The 21,037-nt window shown below is 43.0% G+C and overlaps 1 protein-coding gene across 3 annotated transcripts in view; it reads right to left on the bottom strand.

Annotated features, from left to right (window-relative positions):
- Nucleotides 1–8,765: 8,765 nt before the first annotated feature.
- ano1b (anoctamin 1, calcium activated chloride channel b) overlaps nucleotides 8,766–21,037 on the bottom strand; it is a 62,639-nt gene continuing 50,367 nt past the window's right edge. For all 3 annotated transcript variants that reach the window (XM_026239438.1, XM_026239435.1, XM_026239437.1), the window contains 3 exons: nucleotides 12,777–12,961; nucleotides 12,587–12,692; nucleotides 8,766–10,853 (listed from right to left, as the gene is read on the bottom strand). In XM_026239438.1, the coding sequence (XP_026095223.1) occupies nucleotides 10,641–10,853; nucleotides 12,587–12,692; nucleotides 12,777–12,961 (504 nt within the window). In that variant the 3' untranslated portion in view covers nucleotides 8,766–10,640. The remainder of the gene's footprint in view (nucleotides 10,854–12,586; nucleotides 12,693–12,776; nucleotides 12,962–21,037) is intronic.

The following is a 21,037-nucleotide window of genomic DNA, read 5'->3' on the forward strand; positions in this document are numbered from 1 at the left end:
ACGGGCTCTAAGGCTATACCGTGGACTATACACATACGAGTACCGCTTAGGTCTCAATATGGAGCCCATCCTTCCATGGTTCTCACGGATTCATCATGAAGGCCTGGCACCGGACGTTCCGTCGCGTCCAGCTGCCTAGGGTGATGGAGGATCTCAACAGGGTCTACAGTACGGACACTCTGGAGCAGTTTTAGCAAGCCGACACTAACCGGGGCCTCTCAGTGCCACTACCCGTTTGAGGTGAGAACACAGGAGGATGCCGGCTCTACACGAAGGCTATAGAACCTAGCGAACGTGTTAGGGGTCGCCCAGCCCACAGCTCTACAAATATCTTTCAGCGAGGTGCCATGAGCCAGTGCCCAGGAAGATGCAACACTTCTAGTTGAGTGAGCTCGCAACCTGAACAGGCAGGGCACATCCTAAGCCTGATAAGCCAGGGTTATGGCATCCACAATCCAGTGGGCCATCCTCTGCTTAGAGATGGCATTCCCCTTCTGCCGGCCTCCGTAACAGACAAAGAGCTGGTCTGAGGTCCTGAAGCTTTGCGTCCGGTCCACGTAGCACCTTAATGCTCGAACAGGATAAAGTAAAGCCAGGGCTGGGTCTGCCTCCTCCAGGGGCAGCGCTTGCAGTTCACCACTTGGTCTTTGAAGGGTGTAGTGGGAACTTTGGGCACATAGCCAGGCCAGGGCCTCAGGATTACCTGGGAGTCAGCCGGCCCGAACTCTAGGCACGAATTGTCGACTGAAAATGCATGCAGGTCCCCTACCCTCTTGATGGAGGCCAGTGCAAGCAGGAGCAGAGTTTTCAATGAAAGAAACTTTAGCTCAACTGAATGCAAAGGCTCGAACGGGCTCTGCTGTAGTGATTTAAGCACTAGAGACAGGTCCCAAGAGGGTATACAGGGGGGTCGGATGGATTTAACCTCCTGGCCCCTCATGCTTACCCAAAGACTTCCCATTCACGAGTTCATGGTACGTAGCAATAGCGTCAACCTGGACTTTGAGGGTGGAGGGAGACAGCCTTCGCTCCAACCCTTGCTGCAGAAATGATAGCACGACCACAATCGGGCATCTTCGGGGGTCTTCTCGGCGAGAAGAACACCACTCAACGAACAGGTTCCACTTCAAGGCATAGGCGTGTATCGTAGACGGTGCCATTGCCAAAGTGATGGTGTTCACTACCTCTTGGGGTAGGTCACCTAGAACCTCGGTCGCCGGTCCAGGGCCAAACATGGAGTTTGCAAAGGTCTGGACGCAGGTGCCAAATGGTGCCCCATCTCTTGAGTCAGTAAATCCCTCCTCAGAGGAACCGGCCAAGGAGGGGCTTTCGAGAGGAGCACTAGTTCGGGGAACCAGGTCCGAGTAGGCCAATATGGCGCTACTAGCAAGAGTTGCTCCTCGTCCTCCCGGACTTTGCAAAGTGTCTGTGCAAGAAGGCTCACTGGGGGAAACGCATACTTGCGTAGGTCCCGCGGCCAGCTGTGTGGCAGTGCGTCCGAGCCGAGAGTACCCTTGGTCAGGGAGTAGAAAACCTGGCAGTGAGAGGTCTCTGGAGCAGCAAACAGGTCTACCTGAGCGGCTCTGAACCACCTCCAAATCAGCTGGACCGTCAGGGGATGGAGTCGCCATTCTCCCGGGAGCATTGCTCAAGACAGCTCGTCTGCTGTACGACTGAGCAGGCCTGGAATGTGAACGGCACGAGTGACCTCAGAACCTTCTGACTCCAAAGGAGGAGGTGGCGGGCGAGTTGCAAGATGCGACGAGAGCGCAGACCACCTTGGCGGTTGATGTACGCAACAGTCGCAGTGTTGTCCAATCGGACCAGCACAGGCTTGCCTCGTAAGAGACCTTTGAGATGGTTCAAGGCAAGGTGCGTTGCTGACAACTCTAGGCAATTGATGTGCCACTGCAGCTGTGGGCCCGTCCAAACCCCTGAGACTGCATGCCCGTTGTACGTGGCCCCCCAGGCGGAGTGTGGTGCAAGTGTGGGGTGCAGGACTCACCTGGTTCCACGGGTCGGCAGAGGGTGCGTGAGTAGGGCCTTTGTTGACGCTCTCGAACCGCACACTGCTGCCATCTGGCGAAGGAGGAGGATGAGTGATGTCCGGTGCTTGGCCGTCCGCAACTCTCCGTGCTCTCCTGGGACCCAGTGAGGGAGGAAACTACTCTCCTGTCAAGATTTCCAGATTCTGAGGGAGGAGGAGCCCACTTGCTGGTTTCTGGCAGTAAAAGGTGCTATCCACGACTTGGTGAGCTCATCATGCACTTCCGGAAAGAAAGGCATTGGGGTGGGGCGCTGAGAACCAGCGCGCGTCACCCCGAGAAACCAATCATCCAGCCGCGAGGGCTCGGGACACGGTGGGGGATTCCACTCGAGCCCTACCCTCTCGGCGGCCCGGGAAAGCATAGCTGCCACTTCGGTACCCGACTCAGGCTTTGTCACCATCCCAGAGGACGGTAGCGCAGCCGAACCGTGATCCGACAGCTCTCCCTCCGATGCTGAGATCGACATCTGGTCGGGGGGAGTCCCACTGGATACCGCTGGTACGCTCTTTGAAGAGGGCCCAGCGCGTTCCACTGGATCCGAGGTGCTAGAGGAGTGGTGGTCCCCAGAGGGTTGGTTCCCTGTCGGGTTTGCCACCACGGTGACCCTCAAACCACTCGCACTACTGCCGGAAGTGGTTGTCATCTGTCGGCCGCCAGAACGAGCCCCAGATCGCAGCCGTGGCAACGGTACTCCGTCCCCCTGAAGGTAGCGGAGCCTGGTTTGCAGCTCCGAGATGGTCATATTCCCGCAGTGAGAACATGACTCATCCACGAAAGCCACCGCAGCGTGCTCGACGCCCAGACACGTGAGGCAGCGATCGTGACCATCACCCGTTTGCCAGGTAATGACCGCACCCAGAAACGCACGGGTGAAACGGCATTCTTATAAGGACGATCCGTCGTCTTTACAAAGACGCACCCGTGAAGCTCTTTTAGAGAAATTTGCTCTTTAGGAAATGCTCTTTTAGTGCTGAGTCGCACAGGGGAATTGGGCGCTTGCAACATGACAGGGGTAGTGCAACCTGAAGTGTGCAATCCACTCGACACAGGAACGACCTCCGCTGAAGCGCTGTCTCGCCAACACACAAAGCTTCCGAGAGCGTGCTGAACTCGTAGTTCACAGCAGACACAGTTGAGCAGAGCGATACTAATGCTCGGCTCCGAAGCGAAAAGCTGGTATGCATTGGACCTGCTGCCCTCTTATACTCACGCAATGATCAGCGGCAGCTGGATGCAATAATTGCATGCCAATGTGCATTGGCTTGTTTAGTTTACACTCGAAGTAGATTGGTCTATCGAAGCGATATCCCATATTCGTCGGTCACCGACGTGGCGTCGAGAGTGACCGACTGAAAGGGAACATAACGTTAAGAAGGCAAGGAGGCTAAGCCGTACTATGTTACAGTTTTTTTCAGTCGCTAACAAGCATTTGTCCAAGCAGTTGTCACATTTTCAAAACTCTAAACACAATTAGCACAGCATCTGTCTATTGTGGCCATACCATTCACACATTTCATGTCGTTTTCACACAATATGGAGTCATTGAACACATTTCCACAATGCTTACATTTTCTGAACAGACAAGCTATACCTCCCAACAAAATTATGGATCGTTTTTGTAGTATTTACAAATGTTAACACACAACATCCCACAATAGCAAAAACAATGTTCCAAACCTTAGATACAGTATAAAAACCTCTGCTTCTGCGATGATATCAGTTCAAAAACAATATATCTTAGCTGATTTATGTTGTGTAAATTGGGCCAACCACAACCGATTCCAATCTGGCTTAGACTCAATGGCAGGGTTTTTTTTCTATTACATTGACACTTATACAATAAAAGGAGGACTTTGAAGAGTGATATTTTTGGAAACAGAAACAGAAAAAGACAAACACTGTAATGTATGGACGAGGAAGAGTAAGAGAAAGGGGCCCAGGTAGAAGAGCACGCCCAGTGAGAGGAGCAGGAGCAGTGAGAGGAGCAGGAGCAGTGAGAGATGCAGGAGCAGTGAGAGGAGCAGTGAGAGAAGCAGGAGCAGTGAGAGGAGCAGGAGCAGTGAGAGGATCAGTGAGAGGAGCAGTGAGAGGAGCAGGAGCAGTGAGAGGAGCAGTGAGAGGAGCAGGAGCAGTGAGAGGAGCAGTGAGAGATGCAGTGAGAGGAGCAGGAGCAGTGAGAGGAGCAGTGAGAGGAGCAGTTAGAGGAGCAGTGAGAGATGCAGTGAGAGGAGCAGGAGCAGTGAGAGGAGCAGGAGCAGTGAGAGGAGCTGGAGCAGTGAGAGGAGCAGGAGAAGTGAGAGGAGCAGTGAGAGGAGCAGTGAGAGGAGCAGGAGCAGTGAGAGGAGCAGTGAGAGGATCAGTGAGAGGAGCAGGAGCAGTGATAGGAGCAGTGAGAGGAGCAGGAGCAGTGAGAGGAGCAGTGAGAGGAGCAGGAGCAGTGAGAGATGCAGTGAGAGATGCAGGAGCAGTGAGAGGAGCAGGAGCAGTGAGAGGATCAGTGAGAGGAGCAGTGAGAGGAGCAGGAGCAGTGAGAGGAGCAGTGAGAGGAGCAGGAGCAGTGAGAGGAGCAGTGAGAGGAGCAGGAGCAGTGAGAGGAGCAGGAGCAGTGAGAGGAGCAGTGAGAGGAGCAGTGAGAGGAGCAGGAGCAGTGAGAGGAGCAGTGAGAGGAGCAGTTAGAGGAGCAGTGAGAGATGCAGTGAGAGGAGCAGGAGCAGTGAGAGGAGCAGGAGCAGTGAGAGGAGTTGGAGCAGTGAGAGGAGCAGGAGCAGTGAGAGATGCAGTGAGAGATGCAGGAGCAGTGAGAGGAGCAGTGAGAGGAGCAGTGAGAGGAGCAGGAGCAGTGAGAGGAGCAGTGAGAGATGCAGTGAGAGGAGCAGGAGCAGTGAGAGGAGCAGTTAGAGGAGCAGTGAGAGATGCAGTGAGAGGAGCAGGAGCAGTGAGAGGAGCAGGAGCAGTGAGAGGAGCTGGAGCAGTGAGAGGAGCAGGAGAAGTGAGAGGAGCAGTGAGAGGAGCAGGAGCAGTGAGAGGAGCAGTGAGAGGAGCAGGAGCAGTGAGAGGATCAGTGAGAGGAGCAGTGAGAGGAGCAGGAGCAGTGATAGGAGCAGTGAGAGGAGCAGGAGCAGTGAGAGGAGCAGTGAGAGGAGCAGTGAGAGGAGCAGGAGCAGTGAGAGGAGCAGTGAGAGGAGCAGGAGCAGTGAGAGGATCAGTGATAGGAGCAGTGAGAGGAGCAGGAGCAGTGAGAGGAGCAGTGAGAGGAGCAGTGAGAGATGCAGTGAGAGGAGCAGGAGCAGTGAGAGGAGCAGTGAGAGATGCAGTGAGAGGAGCAGGAGCAGTGAGAGATTGTTTTTATTTTACCCCTCCCCCCTTTTTACCTGGGCTTTTTGCTGTTGTTGTTTTTTTGTTCAGAATGCTCTTATGTGTTTCATGGATATTTTGTTCACTGTAAGCAATACTGTCAAACCTTTTCTGTTCTATCATACCGTGTTTCTACTGTACCTCCTGCAGTAAACAGTAAAGGAAAAAAATAGCTTTTTACTGGAATGCTTTTGAATGTAAACATTACTGTACATTTGGACATTTGGAAATTTAGTGTAAAACAGGGAATTGCATGTTTTGCATGCAAATACCTGCAAAACTGAGACTGAAAAGTCTATGCAGTTTTTGTAATGTCAACAATAGCCAGTATTTTGAAACCTAGTGTACTTTGATTGGCTGCATGTACCTTTTGAGATGAAAACAAGTGTTATTCTTTGACAGAATAATTTAATTTTGAATCAGATTTCCAGTGTTTTGGTAAAGTTGGTGTGTGCAGAGAAAGGTGTGTTCTATTTTGAAATTAAGATTTAGTATATATTTAACAAAATGTGTTTTTGAGAAGAAAATTATACATTTGGCCAATTGTGTTTTGTAGGTGTTAGTCTGTGTTAAGAGTTTAGAAAAAGTATCTGAAGTATGGTTAAGCGCTTGTTAGCGATTGAAAAAAACTGTAATAACAATATATATATATATATATACAATTTTGCAATCGAGGTAATGTCTGAGAGGGTGCATGTATGTTCATGAGATACTTATGAAAAAATTGTTTCCTCAATCCTTTTCTGCATTCAAATAATCAGAAATGGTTCTAGATCAGCAAATCAGCATATCTGAAGATCATGTGACACTGAAGACTGGAGGAATGATGCTGAAAACACAGCTTTGATTACAGGAATACAGTATATTTTAAAACATTCAGATAGATATTTTAAATCAGAACATTTTACAATATTACAGTGTATACTGTATTTCTTATAAATAAATTAACTAATGGTTTATGTTTAATAAAGTTTTTTCGAACCACTGCATTAACAGATGTTATTAAAAATGCATGTTTTAAATCTACATATGATTTTAACAGCTCTATATAAATAAATCATTAATTAAATTAATAAATAATTTACAATATAAATGCCAGATCATTAGATAATATATATTAAAATAGCTACAAATATGAGATCGCATGCTTGTAAATGTTTACTAATAAGGAAGATATCAGATAATAAGGGAGATATCATCAGGAAACATGGTGTTAGCTTTCACTGTTATGCTGATGATACTCAGCTCTATATTTATTCGCGGCCCGGTGAAACACACCAATTTGAAAGACTAATGGAATGCATAGTCGATATAAAAAACTGGACGACGAGTAATTTCTTACTGCTAAATAAAATAAAAAAAAACAGAGGTGTTAATTATAGGACCTAAAAACTCTACTTGTAATAACCTAGAACACTGTCTAAGACTTGATGGCTGCTCTGTCAATTCTTCGTCATCAGTTAGGAACCTAGGTGTGCTATTTGATCGCAATCTTTCCTTAGAAAGCCACGTTTCTAGCATTTGTAAAACCTCATTTTTCCATCTCAAAAATATATCTAAATTATGGCCTATGCTCTCAATGTCAAATGCAGAAATGTTAATCCATGCATTTATGACTTCAAGGTAAGATTATTGTAATGCTTTATTGGGTGGTTGTTCTGCACGCTTGGTAAACAAACTACAGCTAGTCCAAAATGCAGCAGCAAGAGTTCTTACTAGAACCAGGAAGTATGACCATATTAGCCCGGTCCTGTCCACACTGCACTGGCTCCCTATCAAACATCGTATAGATTTTAAAATATTGCTTATTACTTATAAAGCCCTGAATGGTTTAGCACCTCAGTATTTGAATGAGCTCCTTTTACATCATACTCCTCTACGTCCGCTACGTTCTCAAAACTCAGGCAATTTGATAATACCTAGAATATCAAAATCAACTGCGGGCGGCAGATCCTTTTCCTATCTGGCGCCTAAACTCTGGAATAACCTACCTAACATTGATCGGGAGGCAGACATACTCTTGCAGTTTAAATCTAGATTAAAGACCCATCTCTTTAACCTGGCTTACACATAACATAACATGCTTTTAATATCCAAATCCGTTAAAGGATTTTTAGGCTGCATTAATTAGGTAAACCGGAACTGGAAACACTTCACATAACACCGTACTTTCTACATCATTAGAAGAATGGCATCTACGCTAATATTTGTCTGTTTCTCTCTTGTTCCGAGGTCACTGTAGCCACCAGATCCAGTCTGTGTCCAGATCAGAGGGTCACTGCAGTCACCCGGATCCAGTACGTATCCAGACCAGATGGTGGATCAGCACCTAGAAAGGACCTCTACTGCCCTGAAAGACAACGGAGACCAGGACAACTAGAGCCCCAGATACAGATCCCCTGTAAAGACCTTGTCTCAGACGACCACCGGGACAAGACCACAGGAAACAGATGATTCTTCTGCACAATCTGACTTTGCTGCAGTCTGGAATTGAACTACTGGTTTCGTCTGGTCAGAGGAGAACTGACCCCCCAACTGAGCCTGGTTTCTCCCAAGGTTTTTTTCTCCATTCTGTCACCGATGGAGTTTCGGTTCCTTGCCGCTGACGCCTCTGGCTTGCTTAGTTGGGGTCACTTCATCTACAGCGATATCATTGACTTGATTGCAAATAAATGCACAGACACTATTTAACTGAACAGAGATGACATCACTGAATTCAATGATGAACTGCCTTTAACTATCATTTTGCATCATTGACACACTGTTGTCCTAATGAATGTACTTCAGTTGCTTTGACGCAATGTATTTTGTTTAAGCGCTATATAAATAAAGGTGACTTGACTTGACTTAATAACTTTATTTAACAATAGATAATGATTAACAGATAATTAGTTAACATGATACTCAGCTCTATATTTATTCGCGGCCCGGTGAAACACACCAATTTGAAAGACTAATGGAATGCATAGTCAATATAAAAAACTGGACGACGAGTAATTTCTTAATGCTAAATAAAATAAAAAAAAACAGAGGTGTTAATTATAGGACCTAAAAACTCTGCTTGTAATAACCTAGAACACTGTCTAAGACTTGATGGCTGCTCTGTCAATTCTTCGTCATCAGTTAGGAATATATAATATATATAGGAATATATAAATAAAGGTGACTTGACTTGACTTAATAACTTTATTGAACAATAGATAATGATTAACAGATAATTAGTTAACATAAATTAAAATGCTTAGATGTCATTCAAATTTCAAGCAAAAGAAAACAAATATATATCAAAATAAGAGTCCATGGAACAAAACTTAAATTAACAGAAATGTGACCGAATGGTATAATGTCACAAAAATAAATTGACAGTTGTAGTAGACTTTATTAACTTTATTTCTTTTAAATGTTACATTACAATACACAGTGACACACTCACTAAAGTACATTGTGTTTCTAAGTTAAGGCAAGCAAACAGAAGATATAAGTTCTATGTATTAACAATTTAATAGACGTAAGGAAGTAATAAACATAGTTGAAAAAACAAAACAAAAACAACATGACTGTTCTGCTTGGTATGTTAAAACCTTTGATCGTTGTCTTCTTTGAAGTATGAAATCACATTCAGTTCATTTGTGTCTTGATGTGTTTGTTTTTACTGCACAACCCATTTGGAGCAAACAGTAAATGTTAATCAAAGCCATACATCTCAGGACAGTATACAAATGCCTTAGAAATCTAACAGTCTAAGTGACAAAGACGTATAAAATCTAAAACATTATTGGAGTTAACATGGAATTTATGGTTTTCAAGTCTGTTACACTCTATGAACACAATGTGAATGAGAAGTATGTCTTATGAAATGATAATGTTCCACAATGTTAATGCTTACTCAACATACAGATAATGAATATCCTATCAAGCACCTTTAAATATGAAAAGCATCAAACGTACAAAAGAATTAAAAGCATTAGAAAAATACCATTATACAATAAAAGTGAAAACATGAAATATCGAGGTACATTTGATTGAAAAGAATCAAAGCAGAGGAGAGAATGGCTCATCACATTAATGTTATTTGTTTAGATGGAGCCCATCTGACAGTTTGACCGTACAGAAGAATGAATAAAGACCGTCCACTTCAAATCCGCTGGGGCTTTTGAAAATTCCTTGTTTAAAAAGTCTTACAACTTCTCCCATATTTAGACTTTGTCCTAAATTGAAAACATCTACTGTTCTCTATCACACATAACTGCAAACAAAACAACCAAAACCTTCAGGATTCAAAATCAATAGGAAATATCATATTTCAGTCAAAACATTAAACAGCCCTTTTCATGGGTTAAAATGGTAAATTGTTAATTAGATTCAGGGTTTTAATGCCTTGAACTGTAACGATAACTGATATGCTTCATATGATAATGTTATCAGTGCATAATTTTTTTTCATTTTTTTATGTGATGGTTGACACATTTATTGCAATTTGTTAAGAGAATGAATTAGTAAGAAGAATAATTCATAAGCTAGAAACATACTCAAGTATGCAAATGTAAATGCTTGGCCAGCGCATTGCATGTGTGTGGTCTTGTACTGTACAATTTGATCTTGTATTACTGTGGTAATAACAAACCTTCGCTCTCAAGGGGGTGACAGACCTGCTACTTTTCATAGCATTGGATATGTTCTTCAGGTAGTTTAACTAACTTGCTCAACAAGATTCCTCAAAATCCTTTGTCATGAAAATAATTGACCTGCAAGAGAATACAGAAGACCGTCTATGCCAGTGTTCATCAGCTCTGGCCCTTGAGATCCACAAGCCTCATCAAACACACCTCACTAGGATTACTGGACAAAAACTGGCCTGAGGACCACAGCTGAACAACTCTGATTTATGCTAATGCCCAGCAATGCTAGGAAACTGTTGCGTTATGAATCTGATACAATGATGCACAAAATCGAGCTCACATAGCCAGAAGTGTTTTCATTCACATATTTCTGTAGAGTACGTTAAGGCCTTTGCATTTGTATTATCATTTGAATGCATCACAGCAGCATTCACTGAAAGAGAACAATGACATAGAGGGAAAAACACGTAGAGCACACAAATAACATTTAAGAAGCATGAAGAACTGTACAATATGAACTCTGGCAGTGTGCACTGGCAACAGGCTTTATTTAAGACCGAACAGCATGTCTGGGGTTCGTCACTGGAATGTAATGATAGATACTCTGAGGCTGCTGATGTTAGTAGTTTTTGCAGGCTGTGTGAGACATGGAGCGTGAGCGTGTTAGAGTACTCTTCTCTTTGCAGCTGTCCTCTAACCGTGTCTTTCCCTGTTCCTCTTTCATGAACAGATCCATCATGAGGATCTTTTCTTTATGGATCTGTAAACTGATGTCTTTGGGAATATCTGGGATGATCCAGTCCACAACATCACTCATCAACATCACCACATTCTGCAGAAGACAAGATGTGTACAAATTAACCAGCCTTTTTGTTCCTCATTATATAACAAACTTAAACAGAATCTCATTAATAAAGTAAAAAAAAAAGAAAAAATCTCAAGTGGTTTGTCCAGTTAAAGGGTTAGTTCACCCAAAAATGAAAATTATGTAATTAATAACTCTCATGTCGTTCCAAACCCCTGAGACCTCCGTTCATCTTCAGAACACAGTTTAAGATATTTTAGATTTAGTCTGAGAGCTCTCAGTCCCTCCATTGAAGCTGTGTGTACGGTATACTGTCCAGAAAGGTAAAAAAACATTTTGGTCCAAAAATAAAAAAAACTATGACTTTATTCAGCATTGTCTTCTCCTCCGGGTCTGTTGTGAGCATGTTCACAACACTGCAGTTTAGTGATTTCCAGATCACGAACTAATTGATTTAATTTTATTTTTGAAACAGTTCACCAAATCGAACTGAATTGTTTGAAACAGTTTGTGTCTCCAATACGCATTAATCCACAAATGACTTAAGCTGTTAACTTTTTAAACTTTTGCTGTGAAGAGAGAACTGAAGATGAACACAGAGCCGAGCAAGATAATGAACAATAGACTGACTCGTTCACGAGTCAAGAACCGGTTTCATCGGTTTTCGGATCACCAGTAGTGATGGGTTGTTCGGTTCTTTTCCACGAACCTGTTCTTTCGGACAGTTCGATTCAATAAACTGGTTGAAAAAAAAATGGTTCACCAGTTCTTTTGCGCTCTACGTAATGACGTCATTGGTGATGATTGCACTTGATTCAAGCCTTCAGTTTACCCGCGCTCATAGCATTAGCACACAATCAGTTCAGAATCAATCACCAAAAGAATCAGTTCAGTTCAGACACTCTGTGTGTCGGTCTGCTTCAAGCTGAATCACACATGCGCTGTATCATCAGCTCCTCGGTTCTTGAATCAGACACGTCTGACAGAAACGGTTCTTGACTCGAGAATGAGTCAGTCTTTCATTCGTTATCTGGCTCTGCTCGGTGTTCATCTTCAGTTCTCTCTTCACAGCAGTGAAGCAACTCCGGGATATTGGTTTGTTTTAACTCAGAGGGAGTGTCAGCCACGTTAAAAAGTAAACAGCATAAGTCATTTGTGGAATAATGCTTATTCAGTTCAATCCAATATGATTCAGTTCGATTTGGTGAAATGGTTCAAGAAGAACCGGTTAAATCGAATGATTTGTTCGCTAACCGGACATCACTATACTGCAGTGTTGTGAACGTACTCACAACAGACCCGGAAGAGAAGACAATGCTGAATAAAGTTGTAGTTTTTGTTATTTTTGGACCAAAATTTATTTTCAATGCTTCAACAAATTCTAACTGACCCTCTGATGTCACATGGACTACTTTGATGATGTTTTTCTTACCTTTCTGGACATGGACAGTAGACCGTACACACAGCTTCAATGGAGGGACTGAGAGCTCTCGGACTAAATCTAAAATATCTTAAACTGTGTCCTGAAGATAAACGGAGGTCTTACAGGTTTGGAACGACATGAGGGTGAGTCATTAATAAGATAATTTTCATTTTTGGGTGAACTAACCCTTTAAATGAATACACAAAATATCCACAAATATAATTTTCTTCAGCATTTTTATCCTTAGAATGTTTATTTTCTTTGGCAATAATTTAAGGTAGCTGCTGAACTGATACTGTGAATCTCAGAGCGATATCTTAAGATATTAGACACTAACCTGAAAGACAATGACAAATGCTAGTCTGGCTGCCAACACAGCCCAGAACTCTTTTGAGATTTCGTATGGTGTCAGAGACCACGGAGGCTCTCTGTAGTCTTTATACCTGGAGGAAAAGGAGAAATATATCATTAAATATTTATGTAGAGTGTTAATTGAGTTTAAAGCTCTTATTATAGGTACACCATACCTGCAAATGTCCACATGGAAGCCGAGGTGGAAAGGCTCCAGTGGGGCGGTACCATTCTGGAAGTGACTGACGTTAAAGTAAGACAGCGTGTGGTTGACAAAACCATGCATTGACCCATCTGGACTGTACATGTACTGATAGACCAGCCGTGGAATAAAGTCTGATGTGAAGGAGATAACAAAAGCCTACAGGAAAGATGATATGATAGTTTTTAATATTTTTGAAGGAAAATTTCCTTTTTTGACATTTAATTGCACACAGGTGGCACGCTTAAGCATTCAGAAAATTATTTTGATACATTTAGAATCATTTTAAGTATATAGAAACATTCACACTTCAGCATTCATACAAATGATTGCACGTGAACGGTTTCTAGCTTCTGTACAGCATTCAAGATGGCGAAACTGATTGCAGTAAAATCTTTAGTTCCCACGCCTGGGGGTGGGGTACTTTTTCTCCTAATGTTGAAGCCCGATATCTTAACATTCGTGTAGCTCCATTAACAGAATACATTTCAGTTTCTTAAAAATGGTACTTATGTAAGTTAGCAAAAATGGTCCTTAGTTAGTTAGCACTGAGTGCCAATTCATTATAATGTTCTCCTTCAGCATGAAAATCATATCTTCACTGACTCCAATAAAGAAGAAACTTTCTGCTTGCCACAGAAGAGCCACAGCAGCGGATTATGGTGCTGACAGTTCCAACAAGACTAGAGCATAGAGCATATTAGAGCATATTTTGCCTAAAACTGCACATTTTCAGAGGCATTTGGTACAAAATGCTGTGCCATGTGTGTCTTTTATGCAGGGAACTCCTGTACTCCACAGATGAGCACTGTTTGGACAAGCCCACAGAGAGGCTGTGCTCACAGAGACATGCTGTTCTCATTACAAGAGCATGCATCTCGCCTTGCTGCACTCATGGATCACTTCCTTTGTGTATAGCAACTCTGTCCCTTGTGCTCTGAGGGGAAAAACAATGGACTTATGGGGCAAAGCAGATGGTTCTTAGTGAGCTTACGCCAGCTCACATCCCACGTTTCCTCTAGCCACACAGAGAGGATTCCCCTCTTTTCCCAGGTCCAGATGCAGGTGTTGGAGCGTGTGTTTCTTGCCAGTGCTGGGTTTGCCCCAAAAGATGTTTGTGCACCCATGCAATTCTGGCCTGGGAAGCCATCCTGGGCATTCTGGATTCTGCAGACTATAGAACAAGACGCTCACTCCAATTGACTCACAGACTTCAGTGGTGTGATCCAAACTTCCAAGAAACAGTCCAGAACAATGATACAGCCACTATTTGCTCATTCCAAAGAAAGACGGCAGGTTCAGGGCCATCCTTGATATCAGACATTTGAACCGCACCTTTTGGTGAATAAAGTGACCATTCATGTGTAAAAAATGGTTGTTTGAAAAAGTTCCTTGTGCAGGTTTGCCCAGTGGACTGTTTCTTATCAGTGGATCTGAAAGATGCTTATTTTCATGGCTACAAGTATATAGTCCTCTCAGTCTGACTTTTACAAAGTGTATGGACGTGACCCTCTCTTAGACAGAAGGGAGTGTGCATCATCAAGGCTATAAAACAATATCCCAAGCCTTGAACATCTCAGGAAGCACTGTACAATCCATCATCTGAAAATGGAAAGAGTATGGTACAACTGCAAACAAACCAAGACATGGCTGTCCACATAAACTGACAGGTTGGGCAAGGAGAGCAATAATCAGAGAAGCAGCCAAGAGAACTATGGTAACTCTGGAGGAGCTCAGGTGGGATAATCTGTCCACTGGAAATTAGTCATGCTCTCCACAAATCTGGCCTTTATGGAAGAGTAGTAAGAAGGAAGCCATTGTTGAAAGAAAGCCATAAGATGTCCGGTCTGCAGTTTGTGACAAGTCATGTGGAGGCACAGCAAACATGTGGAAGAAGGTACTCTGGTCAGATGCACCTAAATACAAAAAAAATATGTGTGGTGGAAACCTAAAACTGCACATCACCATGAACACACCATCCCCACCGGGAAACATGGAGGTGGCAACAAAATGGCCTAATTAGATTAGATTCAACTTTATTGTCATTGCACATGTAGGTACAAGACAACGAGATGCAGTACATGGGAGGAAGAGATACAGCATAACATTAGGGAAGGGAGGAGAAAAAAACAACAACTCCAAGACTATGCTCCTTTGGAAGGAACAGGAAAAACCCCTCAGCAACAAGAGCACATAATCCATACAACATGAAAAACACATGACTTGCAACAGGGGAGGGGAAGTCAGGGGTGGAGATAACCCAGCACAGGCAAGCAGCCATCTGGTCCTGCAACCATTCGGCACTGGTCACAGACCTGCTTGTCAGACTGGCCATTTTACAAAGCCGTGGAGGCGAGGGATGGGGGGGTGGGGGGTAAATGCATATCTGTACATATGTGCATATGTGTGTGTGTATGTGTATGTATATAAGACTTTGTGTATTTGTAGGCCTGGAGAGCCACCATGCTGGCATTCAAATGTAGGTGCCTCAGTCCGCAGATCATGATAGTGACACAGCAAGTTGCCATGGAGAAAGCCTTGATCAGGTCCCAGACAGAGTCAACAATCAGCAGGTGTCTGTGGAAGAGGGTGGAGGAACGCAAGAGCGTCTCTCTGTAGTGCTTTTCCTGGGGTTGTTGTTCCAACAGTGGCCTTGGTTGAGGCCAGTGCTGGTTGAAGGGAGCCGAAAGCAGATATGATTGCAATTGTTTGGTCTTTTTGGGTGAGTAGCCGCATTCCAATTTACCCGTCTACTCTCTTAGTCCATTCTGGTGTCCAAATCGATCCATTAGTTTTCGCAAAGCCGTGAGCTTCTCAGTGATGTTATCTATATTGGGGTTAATAGTCTCAGTCTCAGTGCTGAACGCCCTGCCCACTGCTTCAATCATGACTGGCAGCCATTTGAGGTTTTGGACAGCTGTTCCTGTTTTCTGAATTCTTTGATAACCCAGGGCAAAGCCTATTCCAATCAGCAGAACACCTGTTATCATGGTTCCGAATAGGTAGATATCTTCAATGTCCTCCACGGAAAGAGCCGCCAGACACACGACCCATCATCTCTCCCACGCATTGGATCTATCCATAGTCCTCAGGGCCCTTCGAGGCCCTTCGTTTGAGCCGTTTCAGTCGACCAACTTGTGGTCCCTAAAGCTTAAGACAGCCCTCCTGCTATTAGCTCTTCCCGCCTAGGAGGATGAATGGGCTACTAATATACTCTCCCTAGTCCAGGCCCTTAGGATATCAATAGAGCAGTATCGGCAATCAGAGCAGCTCTTTGAATGCTTCTGAGGCAGCTCTAAAGGGCTGCCAGTAATGAAGCAGAGATTATCCGGCTGGATATTAGAAGTCATAGCACTGGCTTATGCCTCAGGCCCTTGGTCTCTATTGGAGATATCTGTGTGGAAACTGGCTGGACTTCACTGTCTAACTTTACTAGGTTTTATAACCCGAACATCCCTGCCCTCCAAGCTCTGATCTTGTCAGCTTAATAATCCTACAACCTGCTAGTGGTCGGGACTAGGACTCCGGTCTTGTGGCCTGGGCCACGCTGATTCTTGGAGTACAGTGTGGTAGTCAATTTACTGGTATGTGCACCATTTTTTTTATCCCCCAAAAAGCATGTCTTAACCCATTTTGCGCTTGACATGGGATCAGCATTTATAGACATTCTGAACTCTATTGGGGTTAGACAACACGTTTCAGGACTTACTCATTGTCGAAATCATACTCTAGATTTAATACTGTCACATGGACTTGATGTTGATAGTGTTGAAATTATGCAGCCAAGTGATGATATCTCAGATCATTATTTAGTTTTGTGCAAACTTCATATAGCATTTATTATTCATATATAAATTGTAAATTCTACTTCTTGTTACAAGTATGGAAGAACCATCACTTCAACCACAAAAGACTGCTTTTTAAGATATCTTCCTGATGTATCCAAATTCCTTAGCACAGGGATAGGCAACTTCGGTCCTGGAGGGCCACTGTCCTGCAGAGTTTAGCTCCAACCCTAATTAAACACAGCTGAACAAGGCAATCAGTGTTTTCGGGATTACTAGATAGATACAGGCAGGTGAGTTTTTATGAGGCTGAAGCTAAACTCTGCAGGATAGTGGCCCTCCAGGACCGCAGTTGCCTATCCCTGCCTTAGCATTTCCAAAACCTCCGAACAACTTGATGATGTAACAGAAACTATGGACTCTCTCTTTTCTAGCACTTTAAATACAGTTGCTCCTTTACGCTTAAGGAAGGTTAAAGAAAACAGTTTGACACCATGGTATAATGAGCATACTCACACCCTAAAGAGAGCAGCCTGGAAAATGGAGCGCAGCTGGAGGAAAACATAACTAGAGGTATTTCGTATTGCTTGGCGGGAAAGTAACTTATCCTAAAGAAAAGCATTAAAAACTGCTGGATCCGATTACTTTTCTTCTCTTTTAGAAGAAAACAAACATAACCCCAGGTATTTATTCAATACAGTGGCTAAATTAATGAAAAATAAAGCCTCAACAAATGTTGACATTTCCAAACACCACAGCAGTAATGACTTTATGAACTACTTTACTTCTAAAATCGATACTATTAGAGATAAAATTGCAACCATTCAGCTGTCAGCTACATCAGTGCACTATAGACCCCCTGAGAAAAGTTCCACTCATTCTCTACTATAGGAGAGGAAAAATTGTATGAACATGTTAAATCATCTAAACCAACAACATGTATGTTAGACCCTATACCATCTAAGCTCCTAAAAGAGGTGCTTCCAGAAGTCATAGATCCTTTTCTGACTATTATTAATTCCTCATTGTCATTAGGATATGTCCCCAAAACCTTAAAACTGGCTGTTATTAAGCCTCTCATCATAAAACCACAACTTGACCCCAAAGAACTAGTTAATTATAGACCAATTTTGAATCTCCCTTTTCTGTCTAAAATACTAGAAAAGGTGGTATCCTCACAATTATATTCCTTCTTAGAGAAAAACGGATTTAGGATTTAGACTGTATCACAGTACTGAGACTGCTCTCCTTAGAGTTACAAATGATTTTGCTCTTATCATCTGATCGTGGGTGTATCTCTATAGTGCTGCGTTTGAAACAATTGACCACAACATTTTTTTTGCATAGACTTGAACACTTTGTTGGCATTAATGGAAGTGCATTAGCATGGTTTAAATCGTACTTATATGACCGCCATCACTTCGTAGCAGTGTATGAAGATGTTTCATATCAATCACAAGCGCAGTATGGGGTACCTCAAGGCTCAGTACTGGGGCCGCTACTCTTCAAGCTTTATATGTTACCCTTGGGAGATATCATCAGGAAACATGGTGTTAGCTTTCACTGTTATGCTGATGATACTCAGCTCTATATTTCATCGCGGCCCGGTGAAACACGCCAATTTGAAAAACTAATGGAATGCATAGTTGATATACAAAAACTGGATGACAAGTAATTTCTTACTGCTAAATTCTGAAAAAAAAACAGAGGTGTTAATTATAGGATCTAAAATCTCTGCTTGTAATAACCTAGAACACTGTCTAAGACTTGATGGTTGCTCTGTCAATTCTTCGTCATCTTTTAGGAACCTAGGTGTGCTATTTGATCGCAATCTTTCTTTAGAAAGCCACGTTTCTAGGATTTGTAAAACTGCAATTTTCCATCTTAAAAATATATCTAAATTACGGCCTATGGTCTCAATGTCAAATGCAGAAATGTTAATCCATGCATTTTTGATCTCAAGGTTATCCATCCATCCATCCATCCATCATCTTCTGCTTATCCGGGGCCGGGTCGCAGGGGCAACAGTCTAAGCAGAGACGCCCAGACTTCCTTCTCCCTAGCCACTTCTTCCAGTTCTTCCGGGGGGACCCCGAGACATTCCCAGGCCAGCCAGGAGACATAGTCCCTCCAGCGTGTTGTAGGTCTTCCCCGGGGAATCCTCCCGGTGAGACGTGCCTGGAACACCTCCCTGGGAAGGCGTCCAGGAGGCATCCGAAATAGATGCCCGAGCCACCTCAGCTGGCTCCTCTCGATGTGGAGGAGCAACGGCTCTACTCTGAGCTCCTCCCGAGTGACCGAGCTTCTCAACCTATCTCTAAGGTTGCTCATTTCAGCCGCCTGTATCCAGGATCTTGTCCTTTCGGTCATGACCCACAGCTCATGACCATAGGTGAGAGTAGGAGCGTAGATTGACCGGTAAATCGAGAGCTTTGCCTTACAGCTCAGCTCCTTCTTCACCACGACAGACCGGTACAGCGACCGCATTACTGCAGAAGCTGCACCGATCCGTCTGTCACGTCTCACGTTCCATCCTTCCCTCACTCGTGAACAAGACCCCAAGATACCTGAACTCCTCCACTTGAGGCAGGAATTCTCCACCAACCTGAAGTGGGCAATCCACCCTTTTCCGACTGAGAACCATGGCCTCGGACTTGGAGGTGCTGATTAACTTATATCTAGCTGGGTAAAGTAGCTTCAAATGCAGTTAATTATAATTATTAATGAAAGGCGACCGTGTTTTTTAACATATATTACTTCTAGCTAGATGGAATATTGATTTGATAGGGGTCTCATAATTCATATATCTCTCCGTTTGAAAAGACGTGATTGTCAAAATACTAAGTTAGAATGAGTTAGGAATGTGGGAAGCGACAGAGCGCGTGTTCCAATGAACAACAACTCCCATGAGCCTTACGCTCTTTCCCGACGTCATCAAAGTACGTCTTATGTTATTATTTTGATTGAGTGACCCCTGGTGGCCAAAAATTCCATACTGCACGTTTAATGATGAACTGCCTTTGACTATGATTTTGCATTATTGACACACTGTTTTCCTAATGAATGTTGTTCAGTTTAAGCGAAATCTTGAAAAGACACAATCATCAGATACAGTACACATTTTACACAGTATCACTTTTGCGATGTGGCTTTGTGTTTGCCAAGGGCTATCTTTAGATCTGATGTCAGTGGTAACTGTTACATGAATCCAAAGACTGCTTCCAATATTACAGGATGGAAGTTTTAGTGCTACGATTTCTATTTTTATTTTATTAAAAAAAGTATTTTTTTTAATTTTTAATGGCACTAACTAAAGAAGTCACTTGATTTGGCAGTGACCTATGAGCAATTTGGCTCAGACACTTGTTAATAATGGCAGTGTTAAAGAATATAAAGTCAAAGGTAAATGTGACAGCTAGTGATACTACACTATAAGATACTTCCCGTCACAGAGGTCAGTTAATTCTCAGCACATAGAGACTCTTTCACCTAGATATCACACTATAGAGACTGTGTCTGTTCCCCGAACTAGAAAATACAAAAAACGTCCAAACCAAGTTAAGGTTAACAATTTAATTGAGGTTCAACAAATAAAAAACAAATGCAATATGGATAAACAAATTATAAAGATTGGCTTATTAAATATCAGATCCATTTCTACGAAAACACTTTTTGTAAATAATATGATAACTGATCATAATATAGATGTGCTCTGCTTGACAGAAACCTGGCTAAAACCTGATGATTACATTATTTTAAATGAGTCCACCCCCCAAGATTATTGTTATAAACACGAGCCGCGTCTAAAAGGCAAAGGGGGAGGAGTTGCTTAAATTTATAATAACGTTTTCAGGATTTCTCAGAGGGCAGGCTTCAAGTATAACTCGTTTGAAGTAATGGTGCTTCATATAACATTATCCAGAGAAACCAATGTTAATGATAAATCCCCTGTTATGTTTGTACTGGCTACTGTATACAGGCCACCAGGGCACCATACAGACTTTATTAAAGAGTTTGGTGATTTTACATCTGAGTTAGTTCTGGCTGCAGATAAAGTTTTAATAGTTGGTGATTTTAATATCCATGTCGATAATGAAAAAGATGTATTGGGATCAGCATTTATAGACATTCTGAACTCTATTGGTGTTAGACAACACGTTTCAGGACCTACTCATTGTCGAAATCATACTCTAGATTTAATACTGTCACATGGAATTGATGTTGATAGTGTTGAAATTATTCAGCCAAGTGATGATATCTCAGATCATTATTTAGTTCTGTGTAAACTTCATATAGCCAAAATTGTAAATTCTACTTCTTGTTACAAGTATCGAAGAACCATCACTTCTACCACAAAAGACTGCTTTTTAAGTTATCTTCCAGATGTATCCGAATTCCTTAGCATATCCAAAACCTCAGAACAACTTGATGATGTAACAGAAACTATGGA

This window comes from Carassius auratus, chromosome 50 (assembly GCF_003368295.1).
Source record: "Carassius auratus strain Wakin chromosome 50, ASM336829v1, whole genome shotgun sequence".
Classification (NCBI taxonomy): Eukaryota; Metazoa; Chordata; class Actinopteri; order Cypriniformes; family Cyprinidae; genus Carassius; species Carassius auratus.